The sequence below is a fragment of the Durio zibethinus genome, chromosome 26 (genome assembly GCF_047325235.1).
Source record: "Durio zibethinus cultivar Kanyao isolate XHJ-2024 chromosome 26, ASM4732523v1, whole genome shotgun sequence".
In the NCBI taxonomy this organism is placed as follows: domain Eukaryota; kingdom Viridiplantae; phylum Streptophyta; class Magnoliopsida; order Malvales; family Malvaceae; genus Durio; species Durio zibethinus.
In genome coordinates this window covers 2,328,582-2,344,176 of record NC_143187.1, presented here as the reverse complement: position 1 = coordinate 2,344,176, position 15,595 = coordinate 2,328,582, and the positions used below count along the sequence as shown (strand labels likewise).

Below are 15,595 nucleotides of genomic sequence, written 5' to 3'. Positions count from 1 at the left end.
CTAAGCCAAATTCTGATTCTGTTATCACACTGCAATCCTAGCTTTAATCGTAGCCAAACAGCACAAAGGAAACATATTCCTGCTTGGGTAGCCATTAACCGCCTGTTACTGGAATGGTCGTGTTGAACTTGAACACTTCTGGCTATGGCATCGAGTGGGCACTGGAAGATTTTTGGAATGCTTGATCATCCATTCCTACCAACACTGTATGCAGAGCTTGATTGTTGCCAGTACTCATGCTTGGTCATGGAATACTTTCCTGATGGCGACTTGCTCACTCTTCAGCAACGCCGGTCTGATATGAGATTTACCATCCCATCATCTAAGTAAGTCTTTATTTTTTGTTGTTGTTATTATTTTTTTAAAGAATATACATATTAAATTACTCAAAATTGGAATAAAAGGACTACATTACTTCTTTTTACACAGTACAAATACCTTTTTAACAACATCTATCATCAAGTGTTTAAGTTTTACCATCTTTCCGAGATCTAACTGAACGATGGCCCAAAGTAAGACAAAAGGAAAAAAAAATCTCAGCCATAGGTACCAAAAGGAAAACTTAGCCAACTGCTTTAGCTTTTGGTTTATTTATTTATTTGGTTCATTTGCTTTTGGTTTACTTGACTTATAATACTTAAAATGGTTCTCTCTTTTTCATGTAGTGCTATGCTAGTCCTATCCCCTGGCCCCGTCCTTAAACCCCAAAGTTGTTCATTTAAATCTCCCTTTTCATATATATAACTATATATATATGTATGTATGTATGTATTGGTTGAATGCATGATCTTAACAGGTCAACGATGGCGGCACTTCAACTACAAAAGCTGTTCTATTCATCATCACTATTTGTTTGCGGAAGAGAAAGCGAAGAACGTGAGCATTATTGAAGAGAAAATTTGAAATCATGTTTGATTGAAAATCGAAATGCATGAGCAAGTAACAATATTGTCATTGTCATGGACTCAAGGATGACTAAATCCTTATCTTATGGAATGAAATGGAATCCTAAAGCATGTGAGCCGGGGACTCTTGTCCCATATGCTATACATGTTCTGTAGCATAATAAAGTAGATAACAATGGAATTCGAAATTTAATTCAAATGAATCATTTATCTTTTTTAAAAATTAAATTTTAACAAAGTCGAAAATCAATTCTCAATATTTATAAATTTTTATTTCTCAATTCCCCAAAAGTCTTGACCTCTTTTGTACTAAAACATAACAACTTGTTATCCGAAAAAATTTACTAGTTAAACATATATCCTTAATTAATTAGCATTTTTATTTTAATATAGATGATTTTGGACTAGACAAAAAAATTTACTCTTAATAAATTTCACCCCTCTTTTTTCAAGATTCGGACTCGAGAGACCTCTAAAATAGTCTTAAATTCTAACTGCTGGTTGGATGTGCCCCTCATGATAATTAACAAAAACAAATGAAGCTAACATGAATATTGTTAGCTAATACTAGAAATGCTAACAACATAAGAAATGGTCTTCAACTTCTTGACTAAGTGGCTAAGAAGATTTAGGAATACAAGAAAGGTGGGAATTTGAAGCCCACCATCTTTATCTCCTATAAAGAAAATACAAGAAATGAAGCTAATAACCTTGTGATTACTTCGGAATATAAATAAGTTTGGTATTAAGGTCAAATTTGTCAATGTATTATGTGTTAATATTGAATTTTGTCATTGTACTTTAATTTCGTTGATTTTTAGATATAAAGTAACAGAAATGATGAAAATTAATTTTGCTTACATTAACAAAATATTTCGTAAAATATTTTAATATTTTTATTTTTGTTAAAAAAATCAAAGTAATTGAAAGCATAATAGTAGGATTTGTCATTTGCATTAACACAATATTTTGTAATATTCCGTGAAAAATATAAATTTAAGATAAATTATTATATCATTAATTGTTGAGTTTTGAAATTTCACATACAGCATTGACAGAATAATACATACCTCTTAGGGTATCATAGAGAAAAAAAAGTGAAACATGTAAAATATATAAAAACTTCTTAATCTTATTTGTAAAATTAAAAAATTTTACTATTAGATTATGAAAACGAACTCTAAATTTAAATCTTTCGTAATCCATATATATGTATAATAGTAATTAAGTTTTTTTTTTTTGGTTAAAAAGAAATAAAGTAAAGAAAATCTCCTTTTACCTAGTAAAAACGCACGCACACAAAAACACGACAAAATAGGGGTGTTTGTCAAAGGAGAATGTAAAAGAGTGGTGGGGAAGAAATAAAGGGGAGGGGAATATAATTAAGTTGGTCGTGGTCATGCATGGGAACGATTCCCAAGGCGAATCGAATCAGCCCACTTCTCTTTACAGTTTGCTCTCTTCTTCCTTTACCCTTCTCCAAGAGAATGGAGGCCAGGCCATATATCTTACATATTCTCCCTTCATGTGTTATTTCTTTTCTGAGAGAAAATTGAAAGAAAAGAATTGGAATAGTATGCAAAGCAGCCGCAGAAAAAGAGAGAAAAGAAAAAGATGGTCAAAATCAAAGCCTCGAAGGACTTGTTATTCCATCATCAACTTCAAACCTATCTTTATTGAAACTCACCATTTGCTCTTCTTTTTTCTCTCTTTTTGGTTTGCCTTTTCTTTTTCTTCTTTTTTTTTTCTCTCCTCTGCCTAGAAAATTATCAAGAGATAATGAAAAATGTGCATGCATGATTCCATTTGTATTCCATTTAGGTGCTTTCTTTTCTAATTTTTTTTCTCTTAATATTGATGTTGCGACTTACCAATGAGAGGAAAAAGGAGATTTGGTCTGGCAATTTGAATCCCTAATCATGTAACTTGATTTTAATTCTATTTTATGAATTAAAAATACATGAAAAATGTAAATGGGAACTTTTTATTTTATGAAATTACTTAATAAAAATTACAATCACAATCAAATAACTTTCAATATCCTTTAAATAATATATCCATAGAAGAAATCGATGAGCATAACCCGAATATTATAGGAGTTTGAGTATATAGTAATTATAATATTTTTTGGAATGATGCAATATATATTTGGGGTTTACTTTCAAAGAATTCCTTAAGAAAATAAAGATGGTGCCACAAATTGAGTGCATGTTAAAAAAAAAAAAAAACAGTGGTTTTGAGTTGGTGAAAAATTATAGGGAAATTCGTTTACTCGATTGGAGCTCAAGTACAAAAAGGAGAATATTCAAATATGTAAAGCAGCAACAATTTTACTCATACATATTGACTGGCATTGTTGTTGATTCTCCCAAGTATAGTTGAGAGAGACATCTGAACAAAAAAAAAAAAATTGAAAGAGACAAGACCAAAAAAATTGAGATAAGATGTGGCCCTGCCTAGGTTTTATTGTTCAGAATATTCATGTAATGGCAAGAAATGCTTGTTTGGATTCTTGACTGTAAAATGAAATGCAGCCATATTACCAACAAGAAGTTGATAAAATTGATAAGAATCGTTCACCTTAACATAAATATTTTAGATTTGTGTTTAATCGGTGATTTTTTATTGGAATCATTTTTAATACACGACTCCTAATCATTGTTTTTATATTATTGGGTATTGCACATTTTGTCATAACTTTGAAAAATTGAGCAACTTATTTATCTCTATATTTTTTCGTTAAAACAAAACAGCCATATTGGCTTAGATTTATTTTTCCCCATATTTTGTTTGAGGGGACTGAGATTGCATTGGCCGTGCTAGAGGAGGAGGGTCCCAGATGCCACTGGTCAAAGAGCCTTTTCTAAGGTTCATGGTTTCACTTGATTGAACAGAAAATTTGGATTAGCTCTGTTGTGCTTGTAGGCTGACAGGATCTTCTGTTTGCTTTTATGTGGGATCCTGATTTTGTTGGCCTGCTGGCCAGGTCTACATGGCTGAATCAATGAGGTAACTCCAGCTTGAGTTTGAGAGTTGGACTACACTATAGTTATATAAGCAAACTGTGACCAAAATGTCTTTCTGACTTGTATGAATTCGAAACATCCAATCTAACTTGACAATAAAAATTAACATTATAACCATGCTCAATTTGAACCCAAAATGACATTTAAATCTGAATGAATTGAAAGATTTATTCGAAATGATTAAAACTTGAATCTGAATTGATTTTACTTTAAAGTTAACAAAAGGAACATGAATGATTATAATTCACTAATTTAAATGTAAATTTAAATTATCTAAATTCAAAATAATTCGAACTCGAAATAATTTGAACCTAAACAAATTTAAACTAAAAGATGACTTGACTTAAGGTTATCTAAATACAACTTAACCTGACCAATCGTTATCTCTACTATTATCTCATGTCATTATTTGCCTATTAAGTTTATTAATTTCACTTGTGTGTTCAAAAATTTTTTTAGTTTTTTAATTTCACTTGTATTGGAAACAAAAGTATTATTTATGTGGAAGAGAAATTAATGAATTATTTTAGAGATTTGGTGCCTGAATCCCTAAACTTATAACTCTAATCATTCGGAAAGTTGTTGATTATACTTAAAAAATTACGATAATCTCATGCCATAGGCACTTTGGTTTCGATTTCGTCGACCTTTAAAAATAAAAAAGATAATGATGAAAAATTTATTAATAAAATTTTTTTGTTCAAATAAATATGGTAAATTATTCTTCAATGGGAAACATTGATTCTTTAACCCCATAAGTTCACAAGCACATCAAGTGGAATAATAATGTGTATATAATCCCTCACTTAGTGTCAGAAGGAAATTTGCATTGGGTTGCGAAAATATAAAATAATAAAATAAAAAAGAGCTAAATTGTTTCTATATTTCCCAGATTTACCCAATAAACTATGTATTTGTGCATTCACTAAAATTTATAATCATATCCCAAAACCCTAAAAGGAGCCGGAGCCAAAGCATTTATTTCAAATTAATTTTCAAAATTTCCTGTCTTTGGAATCATAGCCTGAATTTTCCTTTATCCCTTTTCCTCCTTTAGATTTAAATTTTTTTTTATAATTATTTCATTTATCAAGACAATGTGAAGAACAAGAAAAAGTACATACACAGCCCTCCATTTATTCCTTTTCCAGTGGTCTAAGATTGTATATAAAGAGCCCTTCCTTGAGTCATTTCCTTCAAGGATTCCTTCAACTTCACCCTCTTCATTATATCATCAGCTTTCTATTATTCTAATTATTCAGGTTAGTTTATTTTCTTTGTATCTAATTATAAACTTGTCACTTCAAAATCCTAAGGTTTTTTTTTTTTTTTTGATACATTGTGTTTTTGTTTGTTCCTGTTTTGTCCCCTGATCATGTTGGATTAAATGGTTTTTTTATGTAGGAGAAAACATGAGCAGGCCAGGAGATTGGAACTGCAGGTCATGCCAGCACCTGAATTTCCAAAGGAGGGACTCCTGCCAACGTTGCGGGGAATCTCGGTCGGGTGACTTTGGTAGCTACGGTGGGAGGGGTGGCTCCTCAATTGGATTCACCACCGGCTCCGATGTTCGACCAGGTGACTGGTACTGCACTGCTGGAAACTGCGGCACCCACAATTTTGCCAGCCGTTCCAGCTGCTTCAAATGTGGTGCACTCAAGGATGACTCTGCTGGAGGTTTTGACTGTGACGTCCCACGTTCCAGAGGATTTGGAGGTAATCGATCCGGATGGAAATCTGGCGACTGGATATGTACCAGGTGATGAATTCTTGTTACATTTTTTCTTTTAATATTTGACAATGGCGGAACTTTTCCGTACAGAACTTTGCTTTTGGTTTTGCTCGCCAGATTCTGTTCTTTGAAAGCTTTAGTTGTTACTATCTATATATCATTCTTTTCCTTACTATATAGATTTCCTTTTGACTGCTTTTGAAAGCTTTAAGAATTAAAAAAAGAAAAAAGAACATTAAGAAAATGACCCTGAATCTATTTGTTCTTGTGGAAATTTCAATTCAACTTTTACATATATGATGGATGAATGCAGGTCAGGATGCAATGAGCACAATTTTGCGAGCCGGATGGAATGTTTCAGATGCAGTGCCCCAAGGGACTTTAACAATAGAACTTCATACTAAAACCATGCTATCCATTTTTGGGTACATTTTTTTTCACCATATTCTTTTTTTTTTTAACTTTAATTTCTTCATTCATTTTGATTACAATTCTAATTAATAGACATGGCTTGACCTTGTAGGTGTTGCAACCAAGTAAGAGAGATCACTAAAATGAGAGAATATTACTGCTTTTTCTTGATTATATTCCTTTGGAGTGTGTGCTAGAAATTCCTTAAGGCGAAGAAACATGCATGGTGTAAAAGCCGTTTGTTGATCACCACCACAAGCAATTTGTCCCTTAGCATTTTGTCATGTTTTTCCTATAAGAATATAGCAAATGTACTACTTTTGTGATGATGATGCTTTCAATCTATCGTTTATTGTCTTCTTTTTATGTATTTTAGAGAGTATTTATATTGTAATGGTGCTTGGCTTTCGTCGAAAAAGATGATTCTCTTCTCTTTTCCCATTAGTAAAAATTATTATTTGCATGAACTTCTTCAGGTAGATTAAAAAAATGACCCTCTCTCCCTTCCCATCTCTCTCCTTTGTATGGTGACTGATCATTATCTGATGGGACGAGTAATCTCTAACTTCTATAACAAGTGAGTCTTTAAGGCTGCTTCAAACTGAATGTGGGTTCGAAAATTTGGTTTGGAAAGTGATTTAAACAATATTATTGCTATGATGAGGAACAAGAGTTTAATAATATGAAGATCAAGGGAATTTGTAACTTCACTGTATATAAGGGACCACGTTGGGTCAAAATTCACGGAATATTTATGAGCAAATTTTTCTTTTGAAAAGCCTGAGGGACAGTAAATAGTGATTCCCCTATAATAATTTTCTAAAAGAGAACCTAATTATGAGTAATAAATAGATATTGCAAAGCTTTAAAAGTATATTGTTGATTGTACACATCCTTTCCTTTTATATATTTCTTTGTTCAATTACTTCTTTTTGGGGAAGGATGGTGTGGAAGTAGGATTTTGTATATAAGGAATAATATGCAATTCAATGATATTGCAATTTAAGATTTTGAGTTTGAATCTCAATCATAATTTAAAAGATTAAAAACTAACATACCCGAAAACATATTAAACTTAATTGAAAGGGTAATAATTTTTTTTGAAGAGATTTGAAAGGATAATAAATTAATTAAAAATAAGTGCACTCCAAATTCAGGTTCGAACATTAAATATGATCATTAAGCAAAGGAGAATTTAATTAGTAACATATAGAAACGTTGTCCAATAATAACAGCAAACTAACACTTGAGGCTAATCTTAATACCATAGGGGAAAAAAATTAAGGCTGGTCTAAAGGTAAATGTGTTCTAAAATCTTAAACCTTTTGTTGTTTTTATGGTATCACAGCCTTTTAATTTGATGTTTTATATACTCCATAGAGGTAATTAGTTTAGTGTTACACCATTGTCACTGTGCTTGTATCAAAAAAGATGATTCTCTTCTCTTTTCCCATTAGTAGAAATTTTAACTATCAAGAACCATTTCCTCTTCGTTGTAACTTGTAATCAAATTAATGTCTTTAAAGAGGAAATGGTTCTTGATAGTTAAAATTTGGATTTTCAACTTAAAAGCTTTACATTTCTTTTTTTTTTTTTTTGGTAAATTAGATTTTAAACTTTGGGAAGCATGTAGAGTTTATGTTTATAGGATGGAAAGCGCAGCCTCTATTGTCTAAACTAAATTAAACTAAATAAATCATTATAATTTAGCGAATTTGTTTGGCCTTTTTTTTTTTTTTTTTTTTTTGTTCTTTAATCTCTGCATATTTTCTGAAACTGAAGAACATTTTTTTTTAATGTAAGAAACTGCTCTTTTAAATTGGTGGAATTTGAATTTGATCAGTACTCCTTTAATTAATTAATTTGTGTGAAGTCAAATATACATAATTACCATTAGACTGTTCCTTAATTTAGTCACATACATGATTAAAAAATCAAATTGCTTCCAATTTGGAGAAGTTGTTATCATGCCAAAAAGCTAAGTATATTCAAAACATAAAATCACATTGGATTCCCTTTATTGACCTATATTGTATCCCAAAAAGTTTACAAATCGTGGATTAAAAAAAGCTAGCAACAATCTATTCATTAACGTCTCTTCCAACACTGCTACTTAGGGTTTGAGAAAAAAATCGAAAATCAATTTGAATTTATTAATTTTATTACTACTTAGTACTACTAATATTTATTAATTTTATTCTTTAAGTAAAGATTCTTTGTCTTCCTTTTTCAGCTAACTTTAATTATGTTTACCTCATTTTGTGTTTAATTATCCTATTGATATTAATGAAATGTCTAGTCCTCTTATGGCTAGTTTATAAAGTAATCTTACAAGCTTGTTTGGGGCCCATGATGTTCTCCTAGTTGCATGCACTCTTGCTGTGCTATATATACTCCTTTTAATATTACATTATTATCCCATATTGAAAGCATATGCTATAAGATAAGACCTTGAATAATTTAAAAAATTATATTATTTTTTATACAAAACCGGTTGCAAATTATGGATAAGGGAAGAGATAATATATGTTAGAAATTGAAACACCAAACACCTCTTGAGCAGGTGGTTAATTGAACCAACTTGATTAAGTTTCAAATTTAAAATGATTATATATTTTTATAATGATTATGTTGCAATAGTTAAAAAAAAAAATGTACTCCTTTTTAAGTTGGTTTAAGGTTGGATCAAGTTCCTACTATGACCATGTTTGGGCCTTGCTAACACAAGGATTAAAAAAACAAATATTATTGTCCAAAAACAACCAGCAAACGGTCCTCGACAGACTTAAGCAATAGTATTTTATTACAGAGTCTTAATCTGAAGAGTGATCTAAGAAACAACGTTAAAGTCTGGCTGGTCTTGGATTCTCCGTACTTAGAGGCTGAGATGGGGATTAGCTATAACATTCCTCGACATTGAAAGAGGCTTTTACAGTTGAAAGCTTTTATTTGATTCTTTATACATATCCCCTCTAAAATGATTCCCCTTCGCCTTTGGTTCTTGATGATAAGGATCGATTTTCAATGATATTAATAATTTAAATCAAAAATTAAAAATTTTCTAATATTCGGTTTTCATATATATATTTTTTTATCTCATCGTATCCTCATGATACATGACCTCTAAAAATAAATGAATATTTATATTTTAAAGTGTTTTTTTAATGGTTTTCAATTTAAAATAGAAATAGATTAACCTTGAAAAAAATTTGCTACTATCTCATAACTAAGAGTTCATTATAAAAATGAGATTAAAAGTAAAATTATTAGTTTAAATGGAATGAATATTTTCTTTTTATATTTGAAAAGATTAAATTTGAAAGACGAAAAATGTATAAATTCATTATTTTTTATTTTCGACTATCAAATAAAAAATAACAATTTTTTTTCCTTTTATCTTTCCCTAATCAAACTTAACACAATGCAAATGAAATAATTTTTTAATTGCTGAAGATTCAATTACTAATAAATAACATTAATACCAAAGAGGCAGCCTAATCATTATCGAATTGATAGCAATCTATCACTCAATCATTGTCAAATCGATTTCTATATCTGTGAAAATCTATCCAAATGCAATTCTTTATTTCTAGTAGACTACAACCAAATAAGATTTTTATTATTTAAAATGAAATTTATGGGTCACACAATTCATTAAAAACAAAGTAGAACGATAGTTGAAAATACATTGAATATAAATTGATATCTGCCTTTTTCGAAGAAAACATATAAATTGAAATAAATGTACTTTACAATTTAAATAACTTATAAGCATGTTTTTGCATTTACATTTATACTTATATTAATGGTAAAGAACACCAATGTGAAATGTGTGTGCATTTGAAAAAAAAAAAATTAAATAAGCAGTTGTTAGTAAAAGAGCGATGTGTTAAAAAAAAATTCTTAATTCAATTAATTTATACAATTAATTTTAAAACTTAAAAAATTAAATTAAATAAATTTAAAAATTTAAATCATGTATATATAATTTCTTTTCCTGTCAACTAAACTATTGTTTCTTTTATACAAAAAAAAAAAAAAAAAAAAAAACGAGGACAACAAATAGTTTTAAAGGTAAGTAATTTTCAAAAAATTTATTTATTATGTATTACAATATGAGAAATGATTATTTTTTATTATGTAATTCAAAATTTGTATAAAAAAATCAATTACATAATATTAACACATATTCACTTGTTATATATAGTAAAGAAATCAAAGGTTCCTCTTTATGTACGTCAAAAAGAAAAACAACAAAGAAGGATTATGAATATGAGACTTAACATTGTTATTTAATGCAATCATTTAAAAAAAACAAATCTTAACGTGAGAGATATCAATGGATAAGGAACAAGACAGATAAAGTATTCTTTATTCTTATTTTTATATTATATCTATCCTTATACTCTCATCCAACGAATATTTCAAATTTATTTTCATCTCCATCCTTTGAGTATTTAATGAGTATAGATAAAATAATCATGAAGACATGTTATTCTACTTGTTTCAGATTTAGTAGAATTTTACCCCTTGGATTGCTTTACAGACTAATCTTTCCTTAAAATCTTTGGTAATTTCTTGGTTCATAACTCATATGTACACCTACATATACAGAGTAATACGTGTATGTGTATAACAAATGAACTACGCGCACACAACATACGCACACACATAGTGCAGTAGTATATAAATAGAAAGGTAGTTTTCAGTTTATTTACTTTGGAGATGAATAATGCGATTGAATGACAGTATATGGTTCAAGTTGATAATATTCAATTCACCTCTCTTTCTGGTTCTATTGTCCACTCAAATTTGTCGAAATGGGGATAGCCTATAATGTCTCTGCAATTTGAAGTCATTCTCTCTTCATGAAAGAGGTTGTAAATCTATCATCAGTCACTATGCTGTAAGGCTTTGGCAGAAAAAAAGTAGGGAAAGGAATACATGGTGGCATAAGGAGGGAAAGAAAAGACTATAACTATTGAAACATGTTTGAATTTGTAACAATTTCATGAAATGGTCTAATCGATTTGTGTCTCAACAGCTCAATCCTATTTCATTTAAGGTTGATGTACATGCTACTCATTGGGAAAATAAAATCGTATTGCAGATTGTTGCTGGTCACATGTCATTTTAATTGTTGTCTTTTCTCGGAGTAGCCACTGTCAAACTTGGCAATGAAGTACCCCACTGATTAAGGTGTGTAAATTTGAAATTTTGAAGTTTTGCCATCATCTCTTTTTTCGCTTTTGAATTTTTTAAAAACTACAATGATTTGTTGAAAATGCCATTTTATGAGATTTCCTTCGAGTCTAAGATTGGGGTGAGAATCTTATATATTTCTGTCAATCTATAGCTTATATCTACATCCTTTTGGTTGCTGACTTGCAGCTACTTTAAATTTAGCAGATGATTCTAAAGAGACTAATATGTCCAGTTTGACTAGCCAGCTTATTGCAAATTCATCTGGGGTGAGTTCATAATTGTTTTTGTAAATAACTAACGCAAGCATATATGTTATGCAAAACCATTATTGAAGTTTACTGGGTAATTCAATTAATGAACTATGCTTGCATAGCTGTTTCAAGTTTTAACTCTGTTTTAAGTAGCTGTGAAGAAACAATTGATGGGACTAGGAGAAAATGCAGTAGTTGAATTGTCTGCCTTTTATGTACTCATAAATTAGAAATTGAGAATAAATATGTGAATATGTCTGCTTAGGGACTTTTTTTTATAAATGAATGAAAAAACATAATTTTTTGCTTGTTTTAGAAGTTTATAGTTTACAATTTCTAACCGCAGGTGGAATCTCTGGTCAGAGATATATGCAATACGACTTCAATTGCAGAGTTTGAACTAAGGTATGTTGGTTTAAACTTTAAATACTTGTGTCGTAAATTGCTTTATTATGTGAATAGCTTTTCTACGTGAATTTGTTTTCTTTTGTATCCAAAACAATTGCAGATCTTTTGTTTTATGAATTATCAAATTCTTAAGCTTTCTATCTGTCTCTGTGTATTAGCTTGGTAGATTTGGGCTATACATAGTGAGGCACTTAGCTGGAAACAGTGAAGCTCCACCTGCGATCCCAAGTCCTCCTCCTTTCCGCGTCAGCAGTAATAAAACTGTTGAAGCACCTGACTCAAATGGGGCTGTTTCTTCACCTTCTTTAGCTATCACCAAATCAATGTCTTCTTCAGGGAGACTCCAATCATTACTTGATAAAGCTGCAGATGAAGGCTTGGTGATATTTCAGTCTCCAAAGGTGAGAAACTGAATTTTAAATTCTTCTCTTTCTTTGAACTAGTAGAACTAAAGATCATAAATTTTGCAGGTAGGTTTCTTCAGGAGATCACGAACCATTAAGGGGAAGCGTGCTCCACCATCGTGTAAAGAGGTACTACTTCAATAGATTTTGGTAGGAGTTTGTTTATTTTAGGAGCCCAAAAAATAGATTGTTTTGATCACATTATAATAAAATATACTGTTTTTCTGATTTGGTCATAGCATTCAAGATAACTTCACCGTTCCTCTTTTTCAAAATATCTTCAACAGACAAAACATACATCAAACCATTGATTTTGGAAGCCATCTCTAGCGCATCCCATTGGTTCCCTTGTACTGTCAAATTGAGAGTCTTAATTGTTGGTTTTTGTTTCAGTAGGTTAGAGATTCTGTTGAGAAATTCTGAGTTATTTTCTGTAACAAAAGGATCAATCCCTGATGGTAACATTTTCTATTATGCAACAGAAGCAAATAGCGGAGGGGAAAATGCTTTGCTACATTTATCAACTAGGTGCTGAAGTTCCAATTGAGGTATGAATCTTGACTTAAATGGGAATTGCTGCAATTTTTGTATGTTGACTGATGGAAAATGAGGGTGGATTTCACCCTACTTCTCTTGCTACTTACTTTTTATGTATGCTTATGTTTATATGACCAATCAATCTGGATTTTATTTTTCTAGTTCTGATTATTCTTTTACCAGTCTGATGTATCTGGGGAAGTCATAAAAATTCCAAGAGAGGATGGTGGTATGTCTTGTCATCTTTCAATATATTTCAATTTGTGGTGTTTTGCAGTGTAACCTGGTCATTTATTGTTACCTGTTTGTTCAACATGATAGATCCCGTCGGATATGGCGATGCTCTTATCGCACTACTCGCTTCTTTTCAGGGGATAAAGAAGCTGCAGTTGGTGATTTGGTTAATTTGCTTCTTGTGATCTCATGATGGTACTTAATAGTTTGTCACAGATATAAGCTTTGTGTTCTTTACCTTCTTTAATATAATGAATATACATGCCTGTAGCATTGCAGTACATGAGATCTCCAAGAAAATTTAGTGTTTCTGATAAACATTTGTACTATTGGAATTGGTTCTTTCCTACAAGTAATTGGAATATGGAACAACATTTGGAGTCTGCCCTTGAACTTCCACTTTCCAATTAATTACTGTCCAGCGGTGGGATGTTAACTTTGGACTTTATTGCCTGAATGTATGATATATTTATTGTAAGGCTATATGGGAATAGAAATGTTTTTTTGCTTGAACTGATATATTCCAATATAGTATGATATACATCATATGTATCATTTGCCAAAAACTACACATAGTAATTTGTGTATTTATATCATATAAAACATTAATAATTCATGTATTTATATCGTATTTTATATAAAAATTATGTGTCATAATTTATATAAATACAAAAACTTAGAATACATTTTATTGATTTTGTCAAATTCATCTATAAATTATGTCATATTCTTTTTTTAATCATTTTCTATATAATTTAATTAAATCTCTAACAATTCTATATAGTTTAATAAAAATCATGAGTTAATAATGGTGAGCATTTGATTCAAAGATAAAATATAGTTGAATCTTAAACATAAAAAACATTTAAACTAATAATCATGTTTTGTTAACACATTACGAAACTTTAATATTTGGATTGAAATTTATTAAGTTTGTAGTTGGTATTCGGTAACTTTATACCTTATTATATTAAAAAGATATATTTATATAAATGATAAATGATATGAAAGAGTATTTGATTAAAAAATATTTTTGAAAATGTGTAATATTAAAATGTACCTTAATAACTGTTTTCTTGGATGCATGCTTGCAGGTATATTAATTTTTTAAAATTAATTTTCTGTCTATATTATATTGCTATAGAACAGATATTAATTAAAATCAGCATTTAGTTGTTTATATCTTTTACCTTTTGTTTTTCCTTTGGTTGGGTTTCTAATTAATGTTTAACTATTATAAGTATGATGTTAGACAATCATTTTTAACTTATCAAAGAAATAGCTCAATAGAAAATTCAAATCATGTCATTATCAATTGAAACACTTGGGTTAAAGTTTATAAAATTTTAAAACTAAATTACACTTATAATATAATTAAAACTCAACCAAATTTCATAAAAGTGATAATCATAAATTCATTATAATCTATATTTATAAAATTATTAGTTTAAATCTATATCTAATTAATAATAATTTTTAGTTCCAATAGAATTTAAAGTCCTAAAAAATAATTAATAATCAAATCAAAAGAAATGGACACATATCATTTGAATTATTTTTGAGTTGACACTTTTAAATTAAGAAATAAAAACGAAATCTTATATATATATATACATATATATATATATATGCTGCAAATTTATAACAAAAAATATCACGTGTCGATCGTGTGAAATGTCACATGAAAATTTTTTGATTTTTCTTTTATTTTTTGTGGTGGTTCCTGCTTATTTTTCTTTTAATTTTTTTAAAAGGGTGTCGGGTTCATAATTTTTTTTAAGGAGTCGGATCCATTTTTTTTGAATGGATTCCTTTTTCTTCTGGCTTTATCCTTTTTAATTAGTCGGATCACATGTTTTTTAAACCTTCTAAAAAGGTGTGCGGTTCACATTTTTTAAATTGATCATTTGATTTTATTTTTTTCACTCAATTTTTCAATTTCTTTCTTTTTTATTATATTCAATATTTTAAAAAATATATTTTTTTATAAAAATTTTTGTGTGATTTACTTATAGTAATTTTTTTTTTTACTTTTTTCTACTTCTTCCTTTTATAATTTTTCAAAAAATTTTATTTTTTCGTTTTAATTTTATTTTGAAACTAACTTGGTATCAAGGGTTTTTTTTTTTCACATAATTGATAAACATTTTTTTTTACATTTTTTTGTCAGATCCATTTCATATCAACAATTTACAACATGTCAAGTCATTTATTTTTATTTATTTTTTTTCTATTAACATTTTTTTATATTTAATATGTTTTATATTTTGATTTTTTTAATATGAGTCACTTGATATTATTATTAAAAATATATGTTTATTTTTTTATTTAATCATTTTTAAAGAAAATTATATTGGTGGATGTGTTGGTTTCGCATCTGATTTTTTTTATTTTTTTAATTTTGTTTTTTAATTCATAATATAATTTTTTTTATAAAAACTCATCATTACTTATGTGAGGTGCAACTCAATTTTTTTTTGTT

At 29.2% G+C, this 15,595-nt stretch overlaps 3 protein-coding genes across 3 annotated transcripts; all 3 read left to right on the top strand.

Moving 5' to 3' along the window:
* Positions 1-40: 40 nt before the first annotated feature.
* LOC111274462 (protein kinase PINOID 2-like) lies at positions 41-1,133 on the top strand. Its single transcript, XM_022859121.2, has 2 exons — positions 41-326; positions 797-1,133. The coding sequence occupies exons 1-2, from the start codon at positions 145-147 to the stop codon at positions 888-890; spliced, it is 276 nt and encodes a 91-aa protein (XP_022714856.2). The 5' UTR covers positions 41-144; the 3' UTR covers positions 891-1,133.
* A 3,934-nt stretch (positions 1,134-5,067) lies between these two features.
* Positions 5,068-6,537, top strand: LOC111318545 (RNA-binding protein involved in heterochromatin assembly dri1-like). Its single transcript, XM_022921404.2, has 4 exons — positions 5,068-5,193; positions 5,336-5,690; positions 5,977-6,088; positions 6,187-6,537. Exons 2-3 carry the CDS (start codon positions 5,344-5,346, stop codon positions 6,065-6,067), a joined length of 438 nt encoding a protein of 145 aa, XP_022777139.1. The 5' UTR covers positions 5,068-5,193; positions 5,336-5,343; the 3' UTR covers positions 6,068-6,088; positions 6,187-6,537.
* Positions 6,538-9,879: 3,342 nt separating this feature from the next.
* LOC111275450 (uncharacterized) lies at positions 9,880-13,596 on the top strand. Its single transcript, XM_089755874.1, has 12 exons — positions 9,880-9,904; positions 10,282-10,361; positions 10,621-10,698; positions 10,824-10,874; positions 11,119-11,194; positions 11,466-11,545; positions 11,877-11,939; positions 12,097-12,339; positions 12,409-12,471; positions 12,825-12,890; positions 13,063-13,108; positions 13,201-13,596. The coding sequence occupies exons 1-12, from the start codon at positions 9,880-9,882 to the stop codon at positions 13,296-13,298; spliced, it is 969 nt and encodes a 322-aa protein (XP_089612000.1). The 3' UTR covers positions 13,299-13,596.
* Positions 13,597-15,595: the final 1,999 nt, after the last annotated feature.